At 41.3% G+C, this 22,671-nt stretch overlaps 2 protein-coding genes across 4 annotated transcripts; both read right to left on the bottom strand.

The window, feature by feature from the left end:
• Positions 1–1,328: 1,328 nt before the first annotated feature.
• ccnb2 (cyclin B2) lies at positions 1,329–4,398 on the bottom strand. Of its 2 annotated transcripts, none has more exons than XM_031757731.2 (8): positions 4,200–4,398; positions 3,925–4,041; positions 2,873–3,151; positions 2,646–2,804; positions 2,336–2,572; positions 2,032–2,172; positions 1,852–1,962; positions 1,329–1,776 (listed from the first exon to the last, which is right to left on the bottom strand). In XM_031757731.2, the coding sequence occupies exons 1-8, from the start codon at positions 4,221–4,223 to the stop codon at positions 1,675–1,677; spliced, it is 1,170 nt and encodes a 389-aa protein (XP_031613591.1). In that variant the 5' UTR covers positions 4,224–4,398; the 3' UTR covers positions 1,329–1,674. The 2 variants fall into 2 exon arrangements, with proteins under 2 accessions (XP_031613591.1, XP_031613592.1); XM_031757732.2 differs by having other exon boundaries at positions 3,925–4,038.
• A 1,226-nt stretch (positions 4,399–5,624) lies between these two features.
• cars1 (cysteinyl-tRNA synthetase 1) lies at positions 5,625–22,402 on the bottom strand. 2 transcript variants are annotated; one of them, XM_031757700.2, is made up of 23 exons: positions 22,306–22,399; positions 20,531–20,758; positions 18,678–18,769; positions 17,425–17,513; positions 17,205–17,301; positions 16,575–16,673; positions 15,888–16,037; positions 15,317–15,457; positions 14,731–14,819; positions 14,512–14,633; positions 14,168–14,280; positions 13,855–13,983; positions 13,579–13,708; positions 12,796–12,899; positions 12,613–12,710; positions 12,293–12,482; positions 9,315–9,383; positions 9,128–9,209; positions 8,925–9,005; positions 8,554–8,621; positions 8,130–8,189; positions 7,963–8,046; positions 5,625–7,418 (listed from the first exon to the last, which is right to left on the bottom strand). In XM_031757700.2, exons 1-23 carry the CDS (start codon positions 22,325–22,327, stop codon positions 7,290–7,292), a joined length of 2,466 nt encoding a protein of 821 aa, XP_031613560.1. In that variant the 5' UTR covers positions 22,328–22,399; the 3' UTR covers positions 5,625–7,289. The 2 variants fall into 2 exon arrangements, with proteins under 2 accessions (XP_031613560.1, XP_031613561.1); XM_031757701.2 differs by lacking the exon at positions 20,531–20,758 and having other exon boundaries at positions 22,306–22,402.
• Between the last annotated feature and the right edge of the window lie 269 nt (positions 22,403–22,671).

Raw genomic sequence — 22,671 nt, 5'->3', positions numbered from 1 at the left:
ACTTTAAGCCAATACAGGCCATTGATGTAGCACAACCATACATTTAGGTGAAGAAATATCTATTTACATTGAATGGTAATCAGATATAAGGCTACACAGAGTCTTCTTAAAGTAGAGGTTCCTTGTTCTCAGTTTGGTGCTAAGGAGTTAAAAGGCCTACCAGGCCAATAGGGTGGAGTTATTTAGACTCCTGGGTGTGTCCAACAAACTGACAGGAGATGATGTATCCTGATGTATTGAACTTGGAAAATGATTTAGAATTTGTGACTTTAAGCTTATTATATTAGCATTGTTCGCATCCATTTTCTACTGCTTATCCAGGTCCAGTTCACAGGGCTTAAGAAATGCCCAGACCCCAATCTCCCCCTCACCCATTCCAGTTCTTTTGGTTTAATAATGAGGACATCATATTGAGACATAACCAGTGTGCCCTGGGTCTGCTAAAGGCCCCCCTCCTTGTTGGACATACCTCAAACACCTTACCTACAAGGTTTCTAGGGGGCATTCAGGCTGCTTCAATGTGGAAGAGCAGTCACTCTATACCAGGGGTATCAAACTCATTTTACATCACAGACCACATATAGCCCACTTTGATCTTAAGTGGGCAGGACAAGTGAAACTCCCGTCTGTCAGTGTAAAAACGTTACATATTTAGCCATTTTTCTACATAAGGAAAGCTGCTGTGACAAAGAAATTGCCAGATATGGCCTGCAGGCCATATGTTTGACACCCCTGCTCTATACTGCTTCCCCAATGCCATTTCATTTCTCTTGTACGTGTATAGCCATTACTCTTAATTGCCATCATTGGTGAGGGCTCCCTTTGGTCTCCACAGAAGCCGTCATAAATTGCCACCTTGCTGCAGTGGAGGGGTTTGTGTGCCAGTGATGTCAGGAGCTGCATTGTTGGGGATACCTTGGGCTGTACCATCCAAATTGTCTCTTTGAAAACAGTAATGTAGTAATCCTTACCCCACAGTAAGGATACCTAGCACCACTTTAAAAATCCATGCACTCCAGTTAGGCTCTAGTTCCAGTTTCATGTCATTTCTACAGAAATGTTTGATAAGGACACCGCCCCCCACCATCTTAGTTGAATATTCCAATGCAAATATTATTCCACAAGACTTGGTTCACTTTCAGAACCAGCTGTTCTGGTATATCCCCCAGGTTCCACAACAAAGCCATTTGTGAGCCCTTTTAGTGAGATGCATGCCAAGAACACAGTCAGGCTTTTTCAGTTGCCTCATCCATATTTTCCTTCTGTCTATGGTGAAGTAAAACCAAAAGCAGGTTAGTGTGTTTTTGCCAAAAATCATAAGACAAAAGTTAAAGTCTAAGAACAATCTAAAACTTTATTTAGATCTCCAACAAGGTACATTACATGCAAATAGATGCAAAACTGTTTGCTGCCCAACAGGCACTTTTAATCATTCAATAGTTAAAATCTTCCACTGGTGGGAAAAAATAAAAAGTTAGAGATGAGAAACTTTGGGACATTTTACTTCACAGAAGCAGTTTGTAGATCCCTCTGGAAGCTGCGCAACAACTTCTCAGCTTTTGCTTAGATATGCAGTTCAAGGTGCATTAGAAGAAAAAAAAAAAAGAAAAAAAAAAAAAAAAATAAGCCAACACAAATGGCTCAAATTCTCAGATCATAAAAAGATGAGTTGAGTCAGAGTACAGCTGCCGCCATGTTCTTGACAATTGAGGATTTGAGCTGAGGAATGAGGCTGATCTTGAGAAGCTTGCTGCTCGAGTACTTTTTCTTCACAGCCTACAGAGACAAAAGCTCAAGGTCAGTTTCTACACACATGATACGAGCTGGTGCGTTTACCCTCAGCCAACTCACCTGGAATTTCGTTTTCCCTTCATTTACCAGCACAACATTTTTGGCAATGTGCTGCATGACGGGCTTCAGGTGGGCCTCGTCATAGGTAGAGTAGTGCTGCTGTGTGGGAGACTGATGGGAGGTCAGTTAACAGCCAGCTTGAAGGAGCAAGAGGTTCATAAAAAGTGACTTTAAACTTACCCAGGGTAGGCCGTCCAGCAGCAGCTGGGAGAGGCAGAGGGAAGCAGCAGCGACCTCAGAGGGCCTGTAGTGCACCATATTGTAGTCGAGCAGGGTCAGCTCCATCAGATACTTGGCCAGTGTGTGCCTCTCCACATCAGACTGATAAACATGAACGTCAAGGTTTAAGATTTTTACAGTTTCTCTAACACCTTAGCTGCCATTTTTCTTTAATACAGAGTGATACACATGCAAGTTATCAATTGAAAGTCTTCCAATTCCTACACTGAAGTCTTCTCTGCAATAAATTCATAATGAAACTCACATTTGCCACCTTAGATGCCCGTCTGAGAAAGTGCAGTGGGAGAGGACGCCCCAGCTGAAATTTCAGGCCCTTCAGAACCTGCTGCTCCATCTCGAGAATCTGAGATTTTGTAAAGGCGTTGTCTGTTATGTAGGCAAAGTCGCCAACCTCTGGGGCGTACATCTCCTCATACTTGCAGGCCACCAGCATGGAAGTCACACCAACAAGTTGCAGCTTCCTGCGAGACACTGGCTGGACCTGCAGCATACCCAGAAGAAGCCTTTTAGATGCAGTTCACAAATCCATAGACAAGGCTGTTCAGAAACATCACCTGAAGAAAGCGATCCAGAATGGCAACTGTGAGGTACAGAGTCTCCTGCAGCAGCTGGAACCTGGAGTGAACCTGGACCAGCCAGTCGATGAGAAGCGCTCGCATGCCATCAGTGATTTCGTAGCCCTGCATGTAGTTTGCTCGTACCGCCTGCTGCAACTGAGAAGGCAAACTGATGTAAGTCAGAGATGACAGCAGCTGTGTCGGAAGGTAGGGGAAGAAATTACCTCCAGGTTGTGCAGATACTTGTAGATATCCTTCACATATTCTGAACAGAGCTGTGGCTGGTTGGCATCCTCCTCATCCACGTCCTGCACCGCAAGCAGAGCCTCAGAGAAAGCCAGGCACAACTCAGTCTCCTCCTTCATGGACACATCAGTTGCAGATTGCTCCAAAACCAAAGGAAGAGGGTCTGTAGCTGCTTGGACCGGTCGAACCGCTACCTCGGCAGGTTTAGCCGTTTGGACACAAGATGGCTTGACTGACACTTTTGTCTGTCCTGTTCTCTACGGAAACAAGTTTGGAATCATTACAGTTGGAAAATGCAACACGATGCACTAATAAGACTTTCAGATTGGACAGGAATAAAGTTTTGTTCAACTATTTCGACCTTCCCTTTTGCAAACCACTAAGGGGATTTTAGTCTGCTGCAAGGTTCTTGCTTTGGCTCAGCTAAAAGAATTGAGGTCTGTGTTCATTGCAAAAGACGTTGATAGATGATGAAGTCTGGGTTGAAAGTCAGCCAGTAAAATGACTTTTAGTCTAGCAGACATACCAATAAATCAGACCTGTATTATATGTCTGAAGGTTCTCAGTCATCCAGGTCATCGTAGTCTAAGGAGCTTGGAAAGAAAAGCATCTGGACTTCTTTGAGTTGCTTGAAGACGTTTCACCTCTCATCTGAGAAGCTTCTTCAGTTCTAAGGGTCAATGGTGGAGAGTCCCAGATTTAAAAGCTCACCTGAAACCCTGGCTGATTGGGACCCACACCCACTTTCACACCTTAGCTCATGTGATTAGGTAGAGGATCATCAGGGGGTCCTTTGTCCCTCTTTGGGGGAAACTCCCACTGGGTTTAAATCTGGGACTCTCCACCATTGACCCTTAGAACTGAAGAAGCTTCTCGGATGAGAGGTGAAACGTCTTCAAGCAACTCAAAGAAGTCCAGACGCTTTTCTTTCCAAGCTCCTTAGACCTGTATTATAAGACTTTCTTGCCTACTTACCAAGTGACTGCAAAACAGACAAAATGAGACAGGAACCAAACCAAGATGCTCTTACCTTTGTGACAGTCACTGCTGCGTTAAAGTTGGTAATCTCTCCGAGAGCTGCTCTCCTCGGACCCGCTGCTGCGGCGGCTTTCCCCGGTTTCTGCCGGTTCTCTGCGGTTAGGAGCTGCTAACGAGACAAACATGCACAATAAAAGGCTTGACCGGTTTTTCTACAGCGTGTTTAACATTACTGAAACGATAGCGTTATTATTGAAGCGCTAGCTTTAACTAGCCAACGCAGCCAACAGCAGCGCTTCTCTAGCAAACAAAAGTCTTTCTACTCACCGCATCACGAACTTCCACAGACATGTTTACCGTGGGCAGCAACGAGGATACAGAGTGACCAAGAACAAGCAAAAGAGCATATATTTCAGACTAACAGAGGGCAATTAACCAACAAAATCCGTAAACAGTTATTTCCGTAACTAAACAACACAGCGACGAGCAGCTTTCAAATAGTTGTCCTCTAAATCTGATTGGATGTAGCGATTTCGTTCGGACGCTTGTGATTGGCTAATGATTTCAGGTGGGAATTAAAGCCATATGAGCTTTTAAAGTGCTCGATTATCTTATCTCACAGTCATAGTGGGCAGATAGAGACAAAATACTGTTACTGTTAATCTGACTATCTGCAGGTTTTACACACTTACATATACACACGCAGTTACTGTCCCTGCATTTAGAAAGGCAGAGGCGTCACGGTGTAATTATTTTACGTGTAGTTGTTTTTTCCCTGTGTAATAATATTCAACATTGCTGTCAATACATTTTTCAAAAAATGCCTCTCTGTGCAAAATGGGTTCAAAAACATAAACAGCTGTGGGATACTGTTTGTCCGTGATTTGAACAGGGGGAACAAATTACGGCAGGATCAGCTTGATATTATTTGTATCCCACTGTAACTTTACTGCATAAAGAGCTAACATGTCCAAAATGTCAGGAGTAGTTAGTTATTACAAGAAGTGTTTGTGAACTAAAAATCAAGAATGTGGGATACTGTTTGTCCGTGATTTGGAGAGCCCAGCGCTGCTCCCGACGCAGGGAAACTAATTTTGCAGGGGAGACCTACCTTGGCACTTGTGCAGGTGAAGCCAAAGGGAAGATATGCTTCACCATATTTTCTAGTCTTTGGTTTGGAAACATATTTGGCGATGCTTCCTCTCCTGCTTTGCGTTTGTGTGGGAGCCTCGTCAAAAACCTGTCCACAGTGTCCAAGCGCTCTTTTTTTTTTTCTTTTCATACCGCGCCCCCCCTGCAATGGCTCTGCGCCTCCCCTAGGGGGCGGGCCTCACACTTTGGGAACCTCTGCACTATGAAATGCTTTTTTCTCTCTCTTAAACCTTTAAAAGTTCTGATTATTTCTGAATTGGCAAGAAAATATGAAAAATTTTCAAGATGCCTTCAAACTCTTGGACTCCACTGTGTGTTTTCCATGTGGGCCAGGACACATGTTTGACACAGAAATACGTGTATTTTTATTAAATAATAAAGCTGCAACCTAAATTTGTGAACTTCAAATTAGAACCACATTCCTTTAAATCAGCAAAATAAGTGAACTGATGCAGAAGTATTTAATCACCTGTATGTTTACTTTGGCTGGTATTCTTCTGATCTGTCAACCACTGGTATAATGAAATTATCTCCCTATTAGGAGCTTTAACATGAATCCACAGTCACAGCATGCCACAAAGCTGACCAAGTAATCATACAGCACTGCACTCGCTTACTCTTTATTTGAGCATCCCTTAAATCAATTCAAGTCATCTTATAACCACAGATATGGAGAACACATAGTACAAAAATGCAAACCCCTGAAGGACGGCTGAATAACAAAATGCACCTTGCCATGTGGTGTTACTCAAGCCACAAGAACCCATGCAACAGGTTTCAGGGGTTAAATTGTCCCAGTGTGATTTTTTTAAAAGAAAGAAAACAAAAACCAGCTGCTCGAGAGTTTGGTGGCATTTTCAATTCCACTCCTTGATCTCACAGCGTTTCATTAGGCCACAGCTGAAAATGGCCTATGAAAAATGTCCTTTTGTTGAGATGGCACAAAATAAAGAACCCAGATGTTTTAGGGAACTGCTGAATCGATGGGGTTCGAGGTGTGAGTGAAAGGACCAACAGATTCTCTTTGTTCAGTTAGTTATATAAAAAAAACAACAACCCAAAAACACATCACTTTCGTTCCCATGTGCTCCAAGCACAGCAGGGTATAATGTACCACTAATTTTCTGCAACCCTGAGGCAATTGCTTTTTACTTAAGGGGAGGATGCATCTAGTTTTCCTCTATATCCTTTGTTTCTGCACACATTTAGCTGATACCATTGTCCATGTGGTTTGAGTCTACAGAGGAGGTTCAGGCACTCCTAAATGAGGGTACATTCAATTTAAAAAAAAAAAAAAAAATGTCCACCATACTTTATTAGCTTTTCAAGGTAACTCTTGTATAAGGTGACACAGGTATTAAGAAAGACACAAACCATGTAATGGTTTCTCTTAAAGGTCACCTCTACAACTGAAACAATGAATTCAATGGTTGTTTCTCCTGTTAGGGGTGAAAATTTGATCCAGTTATTAGAAAAGCAAAAGTCCCTTTCATAAATGCACATTTGCATAAAAATGAACTATATTTGAATGACACAACATAGTCACTTTAACAGACCCGTGAGGTAAAAGGTCAAACACACAGTTTGAGTGGTATATCACACACTGCTGATCAGCAGGATAAAGTGTATGAAACAACAAGCTGAACTCAGTTCTACTCAGTATTCATTTGATCTCTTTATAAGCTTGTTGGTGCAGCACTCCACAACAGTCCTAGTTTCTTAAGTGGCCTCTGAAATGTAAATGTTTTAAATCCTTCCTCCTGGGGTATCTTAATGAAGCTGTCCCAAAGATTCATGGTGGAAAAAACATTTAATGCTGGTGTTCCCCATTAATCTGCTAGCCACCCATTTAGCATCGTTAATTCATGAAAGCACTAACTGTTAAAAAAATGCTTTAATACTTGAACAAATGGCAGTATCACAGAGTTTCAAGAAAAACATATAGAGACACTGCTAACAGAGGCTGCACCGCCACATCATCAAAATCCCACTTTATTACCTGTTGCTTTGATTTTACTGTTGTAAAAGACGGCCAAACTCCAACAGAGCAAGAACAAAGTCATGTCCGGTGGTGGTTTTCTCTCATGTTGCAAGGTTATGGAATGTAAATGTAACTGTTACGTAAATGGACAAAACACAATCCACACACACGTCTGTTTCCTGAACCAAAATAGGATGAAGAGGAGACACAGAATGAACCTCTGGCCTTATTATTTATTCTATAGTTCTTTCCTGCGGTGTGGATGGATTGGCTGAATGGCAGAATCAGTTGCCATTTTGGTTCATCTGTAGATACTCGTTGTGTAACTTTTCTTGGGTCTCGTAGAGCTTGCGGAGCTTCTTGGCTTGACCTTTGCTGAGCTCCTTCCCTTCAACGTCATGAGTGGGGAAACCCTGTTAACAGCAACAAAACCAAACACACCTTTAAAGCTTTTCAGGTTGACACAGTTTGTGAGCTGTCGTTTCCATGGTAACTTTACAGAAAAAAATAAAAACATAAACAGCCTTTAAATTACCTTTCTGAATTTTCCTCAAGTTCTGACGTACACACAGCTACACTGAATACGGAGTCATTTCAAATAAGGACATTCATGTCTGTACAAGCAAATCCCTGTGAGCTGGGTCTTTCCTACTCTTGGATCCGTATCACATCATTGAGCGCAGGTACACCTGATCTCAGGCACACGTCTTGCTGTGAGCACCGAAGCCCCACTTTTATTGCTGTAACTTCATGATTTTGTGGCGTGGGGTCGTTGGCCCCATGACCACCTCACAACCTGGAGAACCAGGTGCTAATCTTTGTCTTTGCTTTCTTAGACATCCCAGGTTTTAAGCCCTCAGCAACAGATTTCTGAGGTCATCGGGGCCCACGAGCCTCACCACCAGCATGGGACCAGCTTATGAAAAATTAAGCATGGGAGGTAAAATAAGGATTTACCGTTTCATCAAATTTTGAGTATTTGTCTGTTTCACTGCGAAACATTTCACTTGCAGGGATCTTCATCTTGGCCAGTTTCGCCATCTGAAACAGTAACAGAAACATGAAGATTTTCCTGATGACACAAACGTAGAAGGTCACTGTCTATATAAAGCCATCAGACTGACCTCTTGCTCCTGTTTCTTCTTAGCAGCCTCTAGCTTCTTCATTTTCTTCTCTTCTTCCATCTGTGAAAGATGGAATTTTATTGTGTGAAATGTTTTAAAACACATGTTGTTTGCATATTTGAAAAGATAAAAACTTTTAACATAAAAACGAAGGCTTGTAGTGGACTTGTGTTATAATTGTAAATCAACTAAGAATTTCTTTTGTCTGAACAAACTAGCTGTTAGATGTTGAAATCCCTGTCCTTATATCCATGGTAACTCAGCGTCCTCTAGTTTTGGGAGGGGGCACTTATTTTTTCTGGCTTATCATTTACTTTAAATTGGGATAAATTATCTCCTGTCAATCTTAAGCATACACTTCCCAGTTAGAAGTACCTAAACTGCTCCAGACATGCACTCGATGTGTGATGATGTCTTCTCTTACCCTCTTCTTCTCCTCTCTCTCCTTCAGTAATGTCTCCTTGTCCACTAGTTTCACCACAGTGGGCAGGCCTGCAACACAACCACTTTATTTTTCAACACTCTTCACTTTGTAATAACGAAACAAGGTCAGAACTTCTTTACATTCTTACTAAGAGAGTAAAGGCTCGGATTTATTGAGCAGGGCATCTTAATGCGCTGCAGTTATAAAGATGTGATGAATGGAGCGGATAATGATTTCGCGACACAGACGTAGCCAGTTTATTCCAGTAATAACTAACCCAGTCCACAGAGAGCTGCGCAAACGAAGCAGACCTGATGAGGGAGATCAAAACCTGAGCTGCTTCTTTATAACTTCAAACACAGACATCTTACCTTCGTGATCTTCCAGACGTACTCCAAGCTCTGGCAACATGTCGTCACGCACAACATCGCAGAGCTGCAGCAGCTCTGTCACTGAATAAGTAAGCAAAGAAAAAAGAAGAAGAAGAATTTCATGTTTCAGTTCTGATTCCACATGGAGGTGATATTTTGAGTTATGAAGTAAACACAGTTTTGTTTAAAACGCGTGTTCTTACCGTTCTGCTCTCGAGCAATTTTGCGGACGCGTTCTCTGACATCTGACAGCACTGTGAGGTATGGCATCACTGTGCTCTCCAGCTGTGGACAATTAAGGGGGATTTTTCATATGCAGTACATTTCTCATAATAATAATGCCATAGAAGACAGAATTCAATCGCAAAAAGTGAAAACCAGTTCACTTACATCAACACTCTGACTTTGTCCACCCATGGGGAAACCTATGGGGTCCGATCCTTCAATTGCACCAAATATCTAGACAACAATAAAAGTTTCATTTGAATGGTTTGATAGACATCTCCTTTACTATATACACTACACATTACAATGATTATATAGTTGATGGCTCTTTGGAAAAATAAAGGTAACAACTGACTCTTTAATAAAGCATATTCACATCGATGACCATGTTAAAAGTTCATTGACACACAAAAATCAAACAGCAGGTTCTTGTCTGAAAACTAATTTTTACAGTGTGATGGTGAAGTTATTTTTAGGCCAATGTTGGACCAAGCTTAGACTGAATGCAGCAGGGTAGGCAACTCCAGACCTCGAGGGCCGGTGTCCTGCAGGTTTTAGATCTCACCCTGGGTCAACACACCTGAATCAAATGATTAGTTCATTATCAGGCCTCTGGAGAACTTCAAGACATGTTGAGGAGGTCATTTAACAATTTGAATCAGCTGTGTTGGATCAAGAACACATCTAAAACCTGCAGGACACTGGCACTCGAGGGCTGGAGTTGCCCACCCCTGGAATACAGTAACTAAAATGCTACTGCACCTTGATGGACCAGAGTCCAACTTAAGATGCCCCCTGGTGGTTGCTGCACCATTTCCAGCCTTGTTATACAGGGTGGGCCATTTATATGGATACACCGTAATAACATGGGAATGGTTGGTGATATTAAAGTCCTGTTTATGGCACATTAGTATATGTGAGGAGGCAAACTCCTCAAGATGGGTGGTGACCATGGTGGCCATTTAGAAGTCGGCCATCTTGGATACAACTTTTGTTTTTTCAATAGGAAGAGGGCCATGTGACACATCAAACTTATTGGTAATGTCACAAGAAAAACAATGGTGTGCTTGGTTTCAACGTAACTTTATTCTTTCATGAGTTATTTACAAGTTTCTCTTTGTTCACAGCCATTGACATGTCGAAGAGGTTAACACGTGAGGAGCGGATCGAAATCGTGTTGATATCTGGTGAACGCAGTAACCGGGTCATTGCAGCAGATTTCAATGCAAGACACCCTACGAGACCACCCATCTCCCATGCTACAGTTAGCAAACTGCTTGCTAAGTTTCGTGAAACTGGTTCAGTGTTGGATTTGCCAAAATGTGGATGCAAGAAAACTGTCACTAATGAAGAAACATCAGTGGCTGTCCTAGCTTCATTCAGCAAGAGCCCACAGCGTAGCACTCGCCGCATGTCACTGGAGAGTGGCATTAGTCGAACATCCCTTCGGCGGATATTAGCTACTCACAAATGGCACCCTTACAAACTCCAGCTACTGCAGCATCTCAACGAGGATGACCCAGATCGGCGCACAGAATTTGCAGAATGGGCAAAACAAAAACTGGAACAGGACCCTCAGTTCACGCAGAAGATTTTGTTCAGTGATGAGGCAAACTTTTATGTGAATGGTGAAGTTAACAAACAAAACCACCGCTATTGGTCTGACACTAACCCACATTGGATGGATCCTCCAAGACTGCTGGAACAACAAAAGTGATGGTTTGGTGTGGTATATGGGGTACAACGATAGTGGGTCCATTCTTCATCAATGGAAACCTCAAGGCCACTGGATATTTGAAATTGCTACATGATGATGTGTTTCCCTCTTTGTGCACTGAAGCTGGTACGTTCCCTGAGTTTTTCCAGCAAGATGGTGCACCACCACATTATGGGTGCCAGGTCCGAGCATTCCTAGATGAACAGTTTCCTGGAAAGTGGATTGGTCGTCGTGGGCCAGCTGAATGGCCCCTGTTGTCTCCCGATCTGACCCCTTAGACTTTTATCTTTGGGGTCATCTGAAGGCAATTGTCTATGGTGTGAAGATACGAGATGTGCAGCACCTGAAACTACGGATACTGGATGCCTGTGCTGGCATTTCTCCTGCGGTGTTGCTATCAGTGTGTGAAGAGTGGGAGAAGAGGGTTGCATTGACAATCCAACACAATGGGCAGCACATTGAACACATTTTATAAGTGGTCAGAAACTTGTAAATAACTCATGAAAGAATAAAGTTACGTTGAAACCAAGCACACCATTGTTTTTCTTGTGACATTACCAATAAGTCTGATGTGTCACATGGCCCTCTTCCTATTGAAAAAACAAAAGTTGTATCCAAGATGGCCGACTTCTAAATGACCACCATGGTCACCACCCATCTTGAGGAGTTTGCCTCCTCACATATACTAATGTGCCACAAACAGGACTTTAATATCACCAACCATTCCCATGTTATTACGGTGTATCCATATAAATGGCCCACCCTGTAGATCAGGGGTGGGGGAACGCCAGGACTCGAGGGCCGGTGTCCTGCAGGTTTTAGATATCGCCCTGGGTCGACAAACCTGAATCAGATGACTCATTATCAGGCCTCTGGAGAACTTCAAGACATGTTGAGGAGGTAAAACCTGCAGGACACATCGGCCCTCGAGGCCTCGAACCATTTGATTCATGTAACAGCAGCTCTTGAGTAAATGAACATTTTGTTTTTCCAAACACTTTACTTCACTTGAGTAGGGTTAGGGGTCGCCACCTCAGCATGCAGTCAAGTTCTATAGGGTCTTGCTCATGACCTGCTAATTTTATTCAAGTGTGTTGTAGCAGGGACACCGGCCCTCGAGGACTGAAGTTCGAGACCCCTTGGTATAGAGGTATAAATATGGTCACGATGGTCACCACCTAGCTAACCAGTCAAGTTTACAGCCACACTGATTTTGCCCAGTAATGGAGTTGTTTCTTAACTTGGAGAAGTAACAAAGTGTATCATATCCACTTTCATGTGTGTGAATGGATGAATGAGGCATGTTGTATAAATGAGATAAGAACAAACAGCATGATTTCTCCTCCATACAGAATCAAGGTGTTCTGTAAAATTCATTATTCCGAGAGCTGTGAAACGATAAACACAGCAGCAGAAACGTGCTCACCTTCAGCATGTTGGTGAGGTATGCAGCAATACTTTCCATCAGCATGCGGTTGGGCCTGAGTTTGGCGCTCTTCTTGCTGGCAATGTAACTGTTGCTTTGGCTGACTAGCGTTCTCATCTCCTCCATGGCAGTGCGGGTGTCCACGTTGTCACACAGAGCCTCGTGGACGGCAGACTTCCTGTCACAGAAACTACACAACACAAGTCACTTTTTATTTTTAAGTACGAATGTGTTGTGTTTGCGCGCACACAACTCTGAAAGTGCAAATTTTGATGAAGAACAACAAACTGGTCTTCTAATCTACTGAGTCGCTTTCTCACCCGTTGTTGAGCTCCACCTCTGCCGTCTCCCACTTCTCAAACTGACCAGTGATGTCAGTAGGCGCACGCAGAATGTCTTTCACATTCAGGAAGAACTCCTTTCAAATAACAAACAAAACAAAAACCGATCAACACAAAACAGACAAACCTTCCAACACTGTCTTTGTTCTTGCTTTCACCTACATTCATAAACTTCTCATACTGGACGGCTGACTCCATCGTGTTAGAAGAATAGTCCAGAGTGTCTTTCCAGGAATGCATCAAGAAAGCCAGACGGAGCTGACGTGCTGCGTGGAGACAAACAGTGAGACCTTTAAATAGTTCTAATCTAACTGAAGAACTTAGTGTTCATTATGGATAATGTGTTTCTTTTCAGATATGAAATAAGTAACAACTTATTTCTTTAATTGTTAAGTAATAGATTTTTTTTTTAAAAATTCAATTCAACTCAATGTTATTTATACAGCGTTAGAACACAACAGTCGCCTCAAGGCACTTTATATTGTAAAGTAGACCCTACAATACTATAACAGACAAAACCCAACAATCATATGACCCCCTATGAGCAAGCACTTTGGCGACAGTGGGAAGGAAAAACTCCCTTTTAACAGGAAGAAACCTCCGATAGAACCAGGCTCAGGGAGGGGCGGGGCCATCTGCTGTTGGGGTGAGAGAAGGAACCATTGCATTTAATTATTATTAAATGCAAAGTGGTGTATAAACAGATAATAAGTGAAAAAGTATGTCTGAAGAAGAAACACCCAATGCATCATGGGAACCCCCAGCAGCATTCAGTTTGCTGTTAAAATGATGATTTTCGCTTTGAGCTGTGACAGTTTGTGCAGCCTCATACCTGGAAAAACTCCATGACAGTGCCTTAATTAATAGTGATGTATGCTCAAGTGATGCAGTGAGATGTAGAAACTGATTTGGAATTTGTCTACAAAGCAGGAACACATGTATCACCTGTGTTCTTTGCTAAGGCGTCCTTGATCGTGATGAAATTCTTCAGAGACTTTGACATCTTGCAGCCTGAGATTGTCAGGTGTCCGGTGTGCAGAAAGTACCGGACCCAGTAATCGTTCTCAAAGAACGCCTGTAAGCAGCACAAGCAACTGTGGTCAAAACAGGTTTTAGCCTTCATCAGTGGAAACGGCTTTAAACACATTCAGAATGTTTCAAAGTGTGTGTTACGTCAGGCATTTACATAGTAAACAGGAACACATTTTCTGCAACAGTTACCTCTGACTGAGCCAGCTCGTTGTCATGATGAGGGAATCGGAGATCAAACCCCCCCCCGTGGATGTCCATCGACTCCCCCAAGATAGAGCCAGCCATGGCTGAACATTCAATGTGCCACCCAGGTCTTCCCTGTTACAACATTCAAAGAACACACTGATGACTTGCTTTTTCATAAGTACAAATTCTCGTTTCATTTCACAGAGCCTAAAATGACACTTTCACCTTTCATCTTCATGCAGCAGATATAAAAGAAAAGCTTTAAATGCAAAGGATGATCACACAGTCTTTAAAGTCTCTGAAAAGAAAGGCTCACCTTCCCCCATGGAGAGTCCCATGATGGTTCTCCAGGCTTGGAGGCTTTCCACAATGCAAAGTCATTCGGTGACTTTTTCTCACTTAGTCTCTCTGCAGAAATGCTCAGATCTCCTACAGAGCCAGGAAAACAATGACAACAGGTTAAAAACTGAAAATAGTACTTATTCTCTACTCAAATATTGGTAGGAGGGAAATCTTGGTGAATCTCTTCTGCTCCCACTGAGTCAAGCACTGAAAATCCCCGACTTGTTATCTGCTCTTGTGTTTTTGTGCCTAAATGACGGGCATGTCTGCACCTGTTGTGTGGTGCTTGTTTTAGTTTGACAAACCGAGTAAGTGTACCTTCTCCCTCTTGTAAAGCTTTCTGATCGCCGACCGCCTCCGGCACCAGTTTAGCGTACGAGTGCTGTGGACTGGAATCAAACTTTGAGGTGTCAAAGTATACTGAACCGTTTGACTCATACCTGCAAACACCAGAGAAACAAATAACTATAGCGACAGCGATGCAAGCGATTCGTTTGGTACAACACAAATCGTGAACACCGGCAGCATCTTCCTCACCCATAACCATTTGAAACTATTTTCCTCACAAACTCCACGATCTCAGGCACGTATTCACTGACTCGAGTAAGGACATCAGGGGGGAGAACCTGTGTGCCGAAATGACAATTTAAATCCAGTTACAGCAGGGAAATACTGATTTCAAATCACATTTTAACAATGATGTTTTAGACATAGTGTCCTTCCAGCAACAGAAGTTTGGACTGAGCAGTTTCAGCCATTGTTATCTCAGAAAAGGTAACGTTAAACAACACAAGTAGAACTGAACAATGTTCACCTCCATAAAGTTTGGTAGAGAAGGCAAACTGGTTTACAATAAAGTACTGACTTTCTTTTGTCATCATGGTGCACACACTGACACATTCATTAAAAAGCACAGTGAATATACATTTTCTGTGTTTGCTAATGATTGTTTGATTTACGCTCATGTCAGAGGTTTAAATCTGCAGCACAGAGGACAGAATATATCATTTATCATAGAAAAAGTTTCTTTACACATGTTGGATTTATACAGGGGGCATTTATTTAACTCCTTTAACAGACTTTCTCAGAAAATCAAAAATTCATTTGGCTTTTTTATACTTACATTGAGTGCTTCCATATCTTTGTGATACTCTTCTTCCCAGTATTTAGGGAGAAGGGAGAAGATGGAATTCTCTGTGATGTGACTTCCGAATTGCTTGTCCAACCAGTCTGCCAGCAAGTCCTTGGAATTCTCCAACAACACCTTGGGGAAGAAAAGACAATTTAATTGGACTTGTTGAGCTCATTTCCAGCTCCACACTTTTATTCGTGGTCACTATTAAGAGAATAGTTTTGCAGGATTCTAGTGATAAAATGATCCTTATTAGTTCTTGGTGCAGACCTGGTAAAACTGGGTGGAGTTCCTAGTTGGAACTCAGAAAGTCAGATCAGTCACACTAACCCCGAGTTACTAATCCCAAATGGTTGCAGTGCAAACAGTAATAAAACTAATCTGTCCTCCCACTGTTGTATTTGTGACTCTCTAAATGTAGAGCACTGATCATCTATCCATGAATCTGCTGTAGTTATTTTTGAAACACAAAAATCAAACAAAAAAAGCATTTTCTGTATTCCTAGTGATATTTTTCTGACTTAAATAAAACAAAGTTGCCACCACATCAGAACAGACTCACGTGTGCCAGAGGTCGCATGACTTCATCTGCGGCTTTGCTCTCCATTGCTGCTTGCAGCGGTTGCAGACTGGCTGTAACTGCACTGTCCAGCCTTTCCAGCATCTGCTTCTTGTCCGGGTCTGTGGTGGAAGCCAGCTGGGTCTGAAACGGCTGGAATTGGCAGAATAACACACAAAAATCCACAGAAATTAAAAAACAAACAAGCTTTCAGCTTGTCTCTGCTTTCTAGATAGAGCTGAAGCTTAGACTTCTACTAGCTACAGTACAGGGGATACTGATGCTTGTGTCTATAGAGTCTAGTGTTTGTGCATGCTGTGGTTAACCAGCTGCTACTTCACAAACACTGATACAACCCATAGGGAAACCAACAGAGACTGCCGATGGAGCAGAGTTGTTGTAGGAGGAGGTCTGCAACTAGACCTTCTGACATTATAAACTCAGTGACAAATGTTTACCATTAACGCAGTATTTATCTGTTTTACTAAGTATAACTGCACAGTTCTGTTTTGTGTTATTTTAATTATCTGCCTCGCTAAATAATGACCAATAATCTCCAGAGAGATGCATCTCACATCAACACATGCTGTGCGATCAATGAAAACAAAGAGAAAAGATATACACCATCATTGTTAGATCAATAAGTACTTCACACAGGTGCAGTGCATCCAGGGCTTAAACCTGTCTCACCGTTCTGGCGCTGAGCACATCCTGCAGTATTTGAGCAGCTTGTGGCCGTTTCTCTTTGTACTGGTCCAGAAGGTAATTCTGCCGGGCTCTTTTAATGATCTGAAAGAAAAATATCCCAATACTAAACCCCAAAACAGCAGAGTTTGCTTATTCCAAAAGTTCAAAAGCATTCTGCATGTATTGCAACATCAGCTCCATAGTAAGACAGTCTGGGTGCTAAACCGGCCTGTCCTGTAGTCCTGACGCGTCACCCGTTAAAAACCATTCAGCCCTTTACAAAACAACAAATACAAATGAGCTCCTAATTTTCTGAGCAGCTGAAAACCTGCAGGTGTACATTTATGTTTTCCCCCATGTCTAATTAGGTCATCACAAGACCCTGAATTCCTGCCATAACTTCTCAGACATGTCAACTTACAAGCTGAGCCTGTTTTTACTCGCATGCCTATAAACAGACAGACAGATGTGTGAAAATGTGAATGTTAACAAGGACTTTGCACTTATTTCAACAGGGTTACATTAATCATTACACAGACACAGATGAGCTTGGACAACCCATCTCCCACATTTCATGCAAAAACCTTTATTAAAAAAATTAAAAACATCTAAAACACATCAAAGCATACTTACTTTGTCATCTATGTCTGTAATGTTCATGCAGTAGATCACATCATACTTGAAGTAGTCCCTCAGTATCCTTCGCAGAATATCAAAGGATATGTAGGATCTGCATAAAGCAAATTATTCATTAAAATGTTGTTGTAATAGAAAAAAATATAACAGTCTCGCTATATGAAGGATCATTTCCAACCCAGAATTTCAATGCTTAAATTCCTCTGATCCTGCTTACCTGGCATGTCCCATGTGGGAGGCATCGTACACTGTAGGACCACAGCAGTACCATGTTACTTTATTCCCTTTCTGAGGAACAAACAGCTCCTGAAACATGGAGGTGATAAACTTAAATGAGGACAACAAATACTTTAAAATAAAAAAAATCTGATAAAAATGTATCTTACTGGTGGCAGCGGTATTTTTTAAATGCAGTGTAATAGAAACAAGAGCCACAGCGAGAGATTAGGTTGCATAGATGGTTATATTTCTACATTTGTTTTTTCAGTCGAGACTTCTTCCTGATCCAGAACAGTCTGGTTGTGCCAGACTAATGCTCATCTAAGAAATGCAGGCATGTTTATCAGCGCCACAAAGACGCTTAAGCTAAAGACCATCTTGGTACATTTAAAATCATTTGGAAACCAGTTGTGTGTGCATGTGGCAAAATGCAAGCAGACTATAAAAATATGCATTAAATCTACAAATGTGAAGTGAAAGTGCTGCATTCTATACCAAGAATGAGAGTCCTTCTGTCAGAAGATACATCAGTCAAAAGAAATGTGACTATAAATTCTTTAAATCATACCTGGATTGCATACTTTGGAAAACAGTGAGGCGTTTCCCTTTAAATCCTGTCACTATTAGAAACTTGCCTGAAATAATCTAAATATATATGCATTCATTCTTTTTATAAGTTGTACAGTAACGATCACAGACTCTTTAGAATTGTGTTTTTTCCATGAACTTTTTAAAAATTTCATTTTGATTTACAAATTTTGCTTCAGTGGTTTAGCCCTGCGTCAGGCTGCCCACCTGTCCAATGGATGACGTGCATTGTCATACTTTTACTCCCATGTCTGCTCCTACATACGTTTCTATTGCAGCTCCAATTTTTAGTCACAAATGTGGGTGAAACGCTCACATTTACATGGCAGCAACCGAGAGCTACAGATGCTTCGTTTAATAAACGAAGCACCAAAGCACAAAATTGTCATCGATTATTTTTTAAGTTAATTGAGTTACTCGGTGAATTGTTGCAGCCCTTTCTTAATCCCTTGTAACTTTAACAGGCCTGATAATCTTAATTTGCCTTCAAATAATAGCTTATAGTTTCAATTTCACATCACTGCATCAGTGTAAATAAAACTGACTCTGTCCAGCCTGTGGCTATATATACATTAATGGATGTGGTATCTAATGTAGCGACTTCACGAGGACCTCATTTCCCAGCAACACCAGCACTAACGTGGGCTTTACATTTGTCTCTACCTTTGCTCTTGTCAGGCTGTTGTAGAGTCGCAGCTGAGGAACATCCGTTCCTGCTGGTGGAGACCAAGGAGGCTGGACACGCTTTCCTTTGACTAAAAAAAAAAGAAAGGAACAAGGGAAAATTTCAGTTTTCACATCATAAGAAAAAGGGGTTCTACCTCTGTCAAAGCTATTCATATGGATGCTTTGGTGACATCATGTTCCATTAGGGCTAATTAATAAGACTAATCAATAAAGGCTACCAATAAGACAGTAACTCAGAGCTCACGTGAGATAACATGAGACAGTGAAAGAGCAAAGAACTGATGCCCAACGCTGTGATAACAGTTTGAAAACTGTGACACATTTAAATGGATTTATTTTTGCTTAGAAATAGTTAAAGTAAAGCAATGACAGAAATCTATTATAGGTTCTAGTGCAGTGCTGAGGCTGTGTGATATTTCAACAGTAGTTAACAATAAATATAAATACTCTCATCATTTTTATCACCATTCTTATCAAAGACACAGATTAAAGTTTCCTCTTCATCAGTGTCAACGAAAGAAAATATTTCATCTCTAGTCTGAACTTCTGTCATTGTGTCTACCTATTGAGCTTCAATTTCTGGTCAAATATTTGCTCAAAGGCAGGGTTCAACATCCACACAGCGCATCAGAAAAAGAGTTGATGCAGTCTGCACAAAGGGAAAGTACTGTTCACAAGCAGTGCAACCCTGCTAGAATATGGAATCTAAAAATAGTTAGATACCCCATATGATTAGTTAAAAAACAACTTCAAGTGGACGCATTGTGCTTAAGATTGCTAATGGTCAACACTTTTATTTAACATGGCCAGAGTCACTGGTCATTAGCTGGTGAACATATCCTGGATAACCCTCTTTTCTTTTAGAGTGACCGAAAGAAGCAGGTAAGCCCAGGAACTCCCCAGGAAACTCCACTGAGGACACAGAGTGAGGGAGGCTGCTGTCCCCAGATGTCTACAGAACCAGAAGTCTTTTAACAACCACATGGTAAAAATAAATTTTAAAAAATATACAGTTTTGAAGGATTTCTGGTTTTGCTTCACCTTTCAGACCCCAAACTTACATCTATCGTGCTTACTGTGTCCTTGTAAAGAAGAATGGAAGAATGGAATTTTCCAGTAACACAGCAGAGTTAAATGGAAAGTGAAGGTGAAAGAAATGAAGGAAATCTAGACATCCGAGACTGGCACAGCATAAGACAACTTTTCACTCAGTTGAGCAAAACAACGCACTGGAGTCCCAGGATGAAAATACAGAGATGAAAGTGAGCATAATAGGTCAAATTTACTATTTATGGGGTTTTTTAATAAGAGTTTCACTCCCACTCACATCAGCCACGTAACCTCCAGGAGTTATTAGGCGGCAGCTCTGGTAAGAGAACTGAGAAAATCCAAGTACGCTCTTACACATCGTTTAGATTAATAAATAAACATTTCTGTGTTCTATCATCAGTTACTCAGTTTCTTTTCATGATGTTTTACGTTTTTTGTAAAGTTGTCCTTATTAATATTAAGCTATTTAGCCAGGTATGGGAACAAAGAGTATTTGCCTGTGGGGTCTTCACCAGCTGTTGCTGCCGTGTTTACACAGCGATAACGCGAGTCTCCTCAGCGCTTAGCTGCAGGTACCACACACATCAAGCTGCTATGACTGACATCAAAAGTGCAAGCTAAAACAGAATTCATTCCAGTGCCTGCAAAGGAAGCCTTAGTTCATGCTGAGAGTCAGTTTGTTTAAGAGGGCACGTCACAGCCTCAGAGTGCCTCCACATCCACGGCCAGCAGGCGCAGGACCACATCTAGCCTGTTCATGCCTTCAGCTTTCTACTCACTGCTGCTTTCTGGGTTGAGGTCCTGTTGCAGGGCTGCTATGTGTCTGTACCAGCGCAGAGCGTGGACATGTTGTGGATCTGGGGGTCTGTGGAGGAGCTTAAAGGCTTTCTGGTCGACCTGGGTGGGGCTGAACCCAGCCAGGTAGCTGCGTGAGGTTAGGTAGTCATTCAGGGCCACTGTCAGTGCAGCCTCCTCACTTATCTGTAGCAAGAAGCCATACTCAAAGGCTGCAGAAACAAGAGGGCAAATGTTCGCAAAGAATTACCACCTTACTCCACTGGACAGTGGAATAACCAATGAGACTAATGACTTTGGTCAGAGCCAAGAATTACTCGATCAGTTGGAAAGTCAGCACACGTCCAATGTAAACTGCACTTATGAGTGAGTTAAATGAAACTACTCGCTACCCAAACATAGCCTAGCAGAACTAATGCTGAATGACACTGGCCTTTAGCCACTCACAGAGAACCTTATATATGTATAAGAAAACAAGAGAGGTGCAAGCACTGAGTGGAAACGGGAGAAAGCAAAAGATGGAGGAAAAAATACGTAATTAAGGATGCAGGTTACATGTCTTATAGAAGCAACCCGTGATTTTCATATTACTATTTGAGCTGTAATTCTAACTGCAGGTCAACAAGTATTTGGACAGGATCACATTTTTTTTATCGATTCAAGGGGCTGAAAATAAATACAGTAAATATATTGGTAAAACTGTTAATGTTACCAATGTTTTAAAGGGTCAGGTTTCACTGGTTTAAAGGTAAATTAGGAACATACTAATAAGCAATTTCATAGTTATTTTAGGTTAATTTCCTTCTTAACTTGAAGCTGAAAGTCTACACTTTAATCACACCTCAACTGTTTTATTTCATTGTTGTGCTGTATAAAATTTAAATTACTGACCTGAGAGTAAAAATCACAGTAAGCATACTACCACTACTACCAATAACAATAATAATAATACTAATAATAATTTCAATGCTTTCCATAAACCTTTGAAAAAATATCAAACAGAAAGGCGATACTTTGCTAATAATATTCTTAAAGATGACACGAAAGAAGATGGAACTTAAACCCGAAATAGACTTAAACAAAACACTGTTCAACAAAAACACCCAACACCTTTCAGCTTTTAATTCCCCCTGGAAATATCCCCAAATAAACAGGATAATAACTGCAGTTTTTTGTTTTGTTTTTTAAAGTGCAGGTCTGCAGAAGTTAGCCTGTGTAAAATAATGAGGACAACAAAATTACATGTGTATAAAACATTTTCATAGCCAGTTCCATTTGACTCCTTATTTTATATGAAGAAAAATAACAATACATTTCAGTTTGTTAAATTACAAACGTATAAATCACACAGAGTCGAATAGGTTCACTAAAACACTATAAACAAATAAAAGAGAATAAACTGTAGTTACTTCTAACATTCTGTTTGACTGGATAAATGAGCCGAAGATGAGGCTACCTTTTTTGAACGCAGACAAATTGCTGAATAATATTTGCTGCCCTGTGTCTTTGCCCAGGTGTTAAGTATTGGTTTAAGCAGTATTTGTATATGAAATTCGGCTTGTCACTCATTGACAGTGTTTCCTTTAGCTAAGCGGCTCAACTGCACTTTGGGGCACAGCTCTACATATTAGCTAGCCTGAGCGTTAGCATATTCGCTGTGACACTTCATCAAAATGCGTTAGATTGTGCTGTCATAGCTTTATGCGGTTTTTCAACTAACGAACCCATAAAAGCAAACACCATATATTATTTACTGTACCCGGATCTCCCGAAGCCGACATTGTCACAGTAGTCAAAGGCTGGATGCTGATGCAACAATAACGTGCCCGGAAGAAGAACCCGTATAAACGAGGAGTAGGAATAGGAACCAAAGTGTTTGAACCTGAGAGCTGGCGGACATAAATGATGGTACACTCGTCAAAGCGGAAGTTGAGACAATGGGTTTTTTGTTTTGTTTTGTTTTGTTTTGTTTTGTTTGGCGTTTGTGTGTGTATGTTTAAGAAAAAGTTGGAAAAAATTTAAAAAATGATTTCTTGGTATTTCTTGGAATGTGGTTTTAAATCTCAGTGGAAAAGTACAGACATTCTGTAGTAAAACAGAAGTACAAATACTACTATTAAAAAAA

Source organism: Oreochromis aureus, linkage group 1, assembly GCF_013358895.1.
Source record: "Oreochromis aureus strain Israel breed Guangdong linkage group 1, ZZ_aureus, whole genome shotgun sequence".
Classification (NCBI taxonomy): Eukaryota; Metazoa; Chordata; class Actinopteri; order Cichliformes; family Cichlidae; genus Oreochromis; species Oreochromis aureus.
Note: the sequence above shows the minus strand (reverse complement) of the source record. Positions and strands in the feature narration are given on the sequence as shown.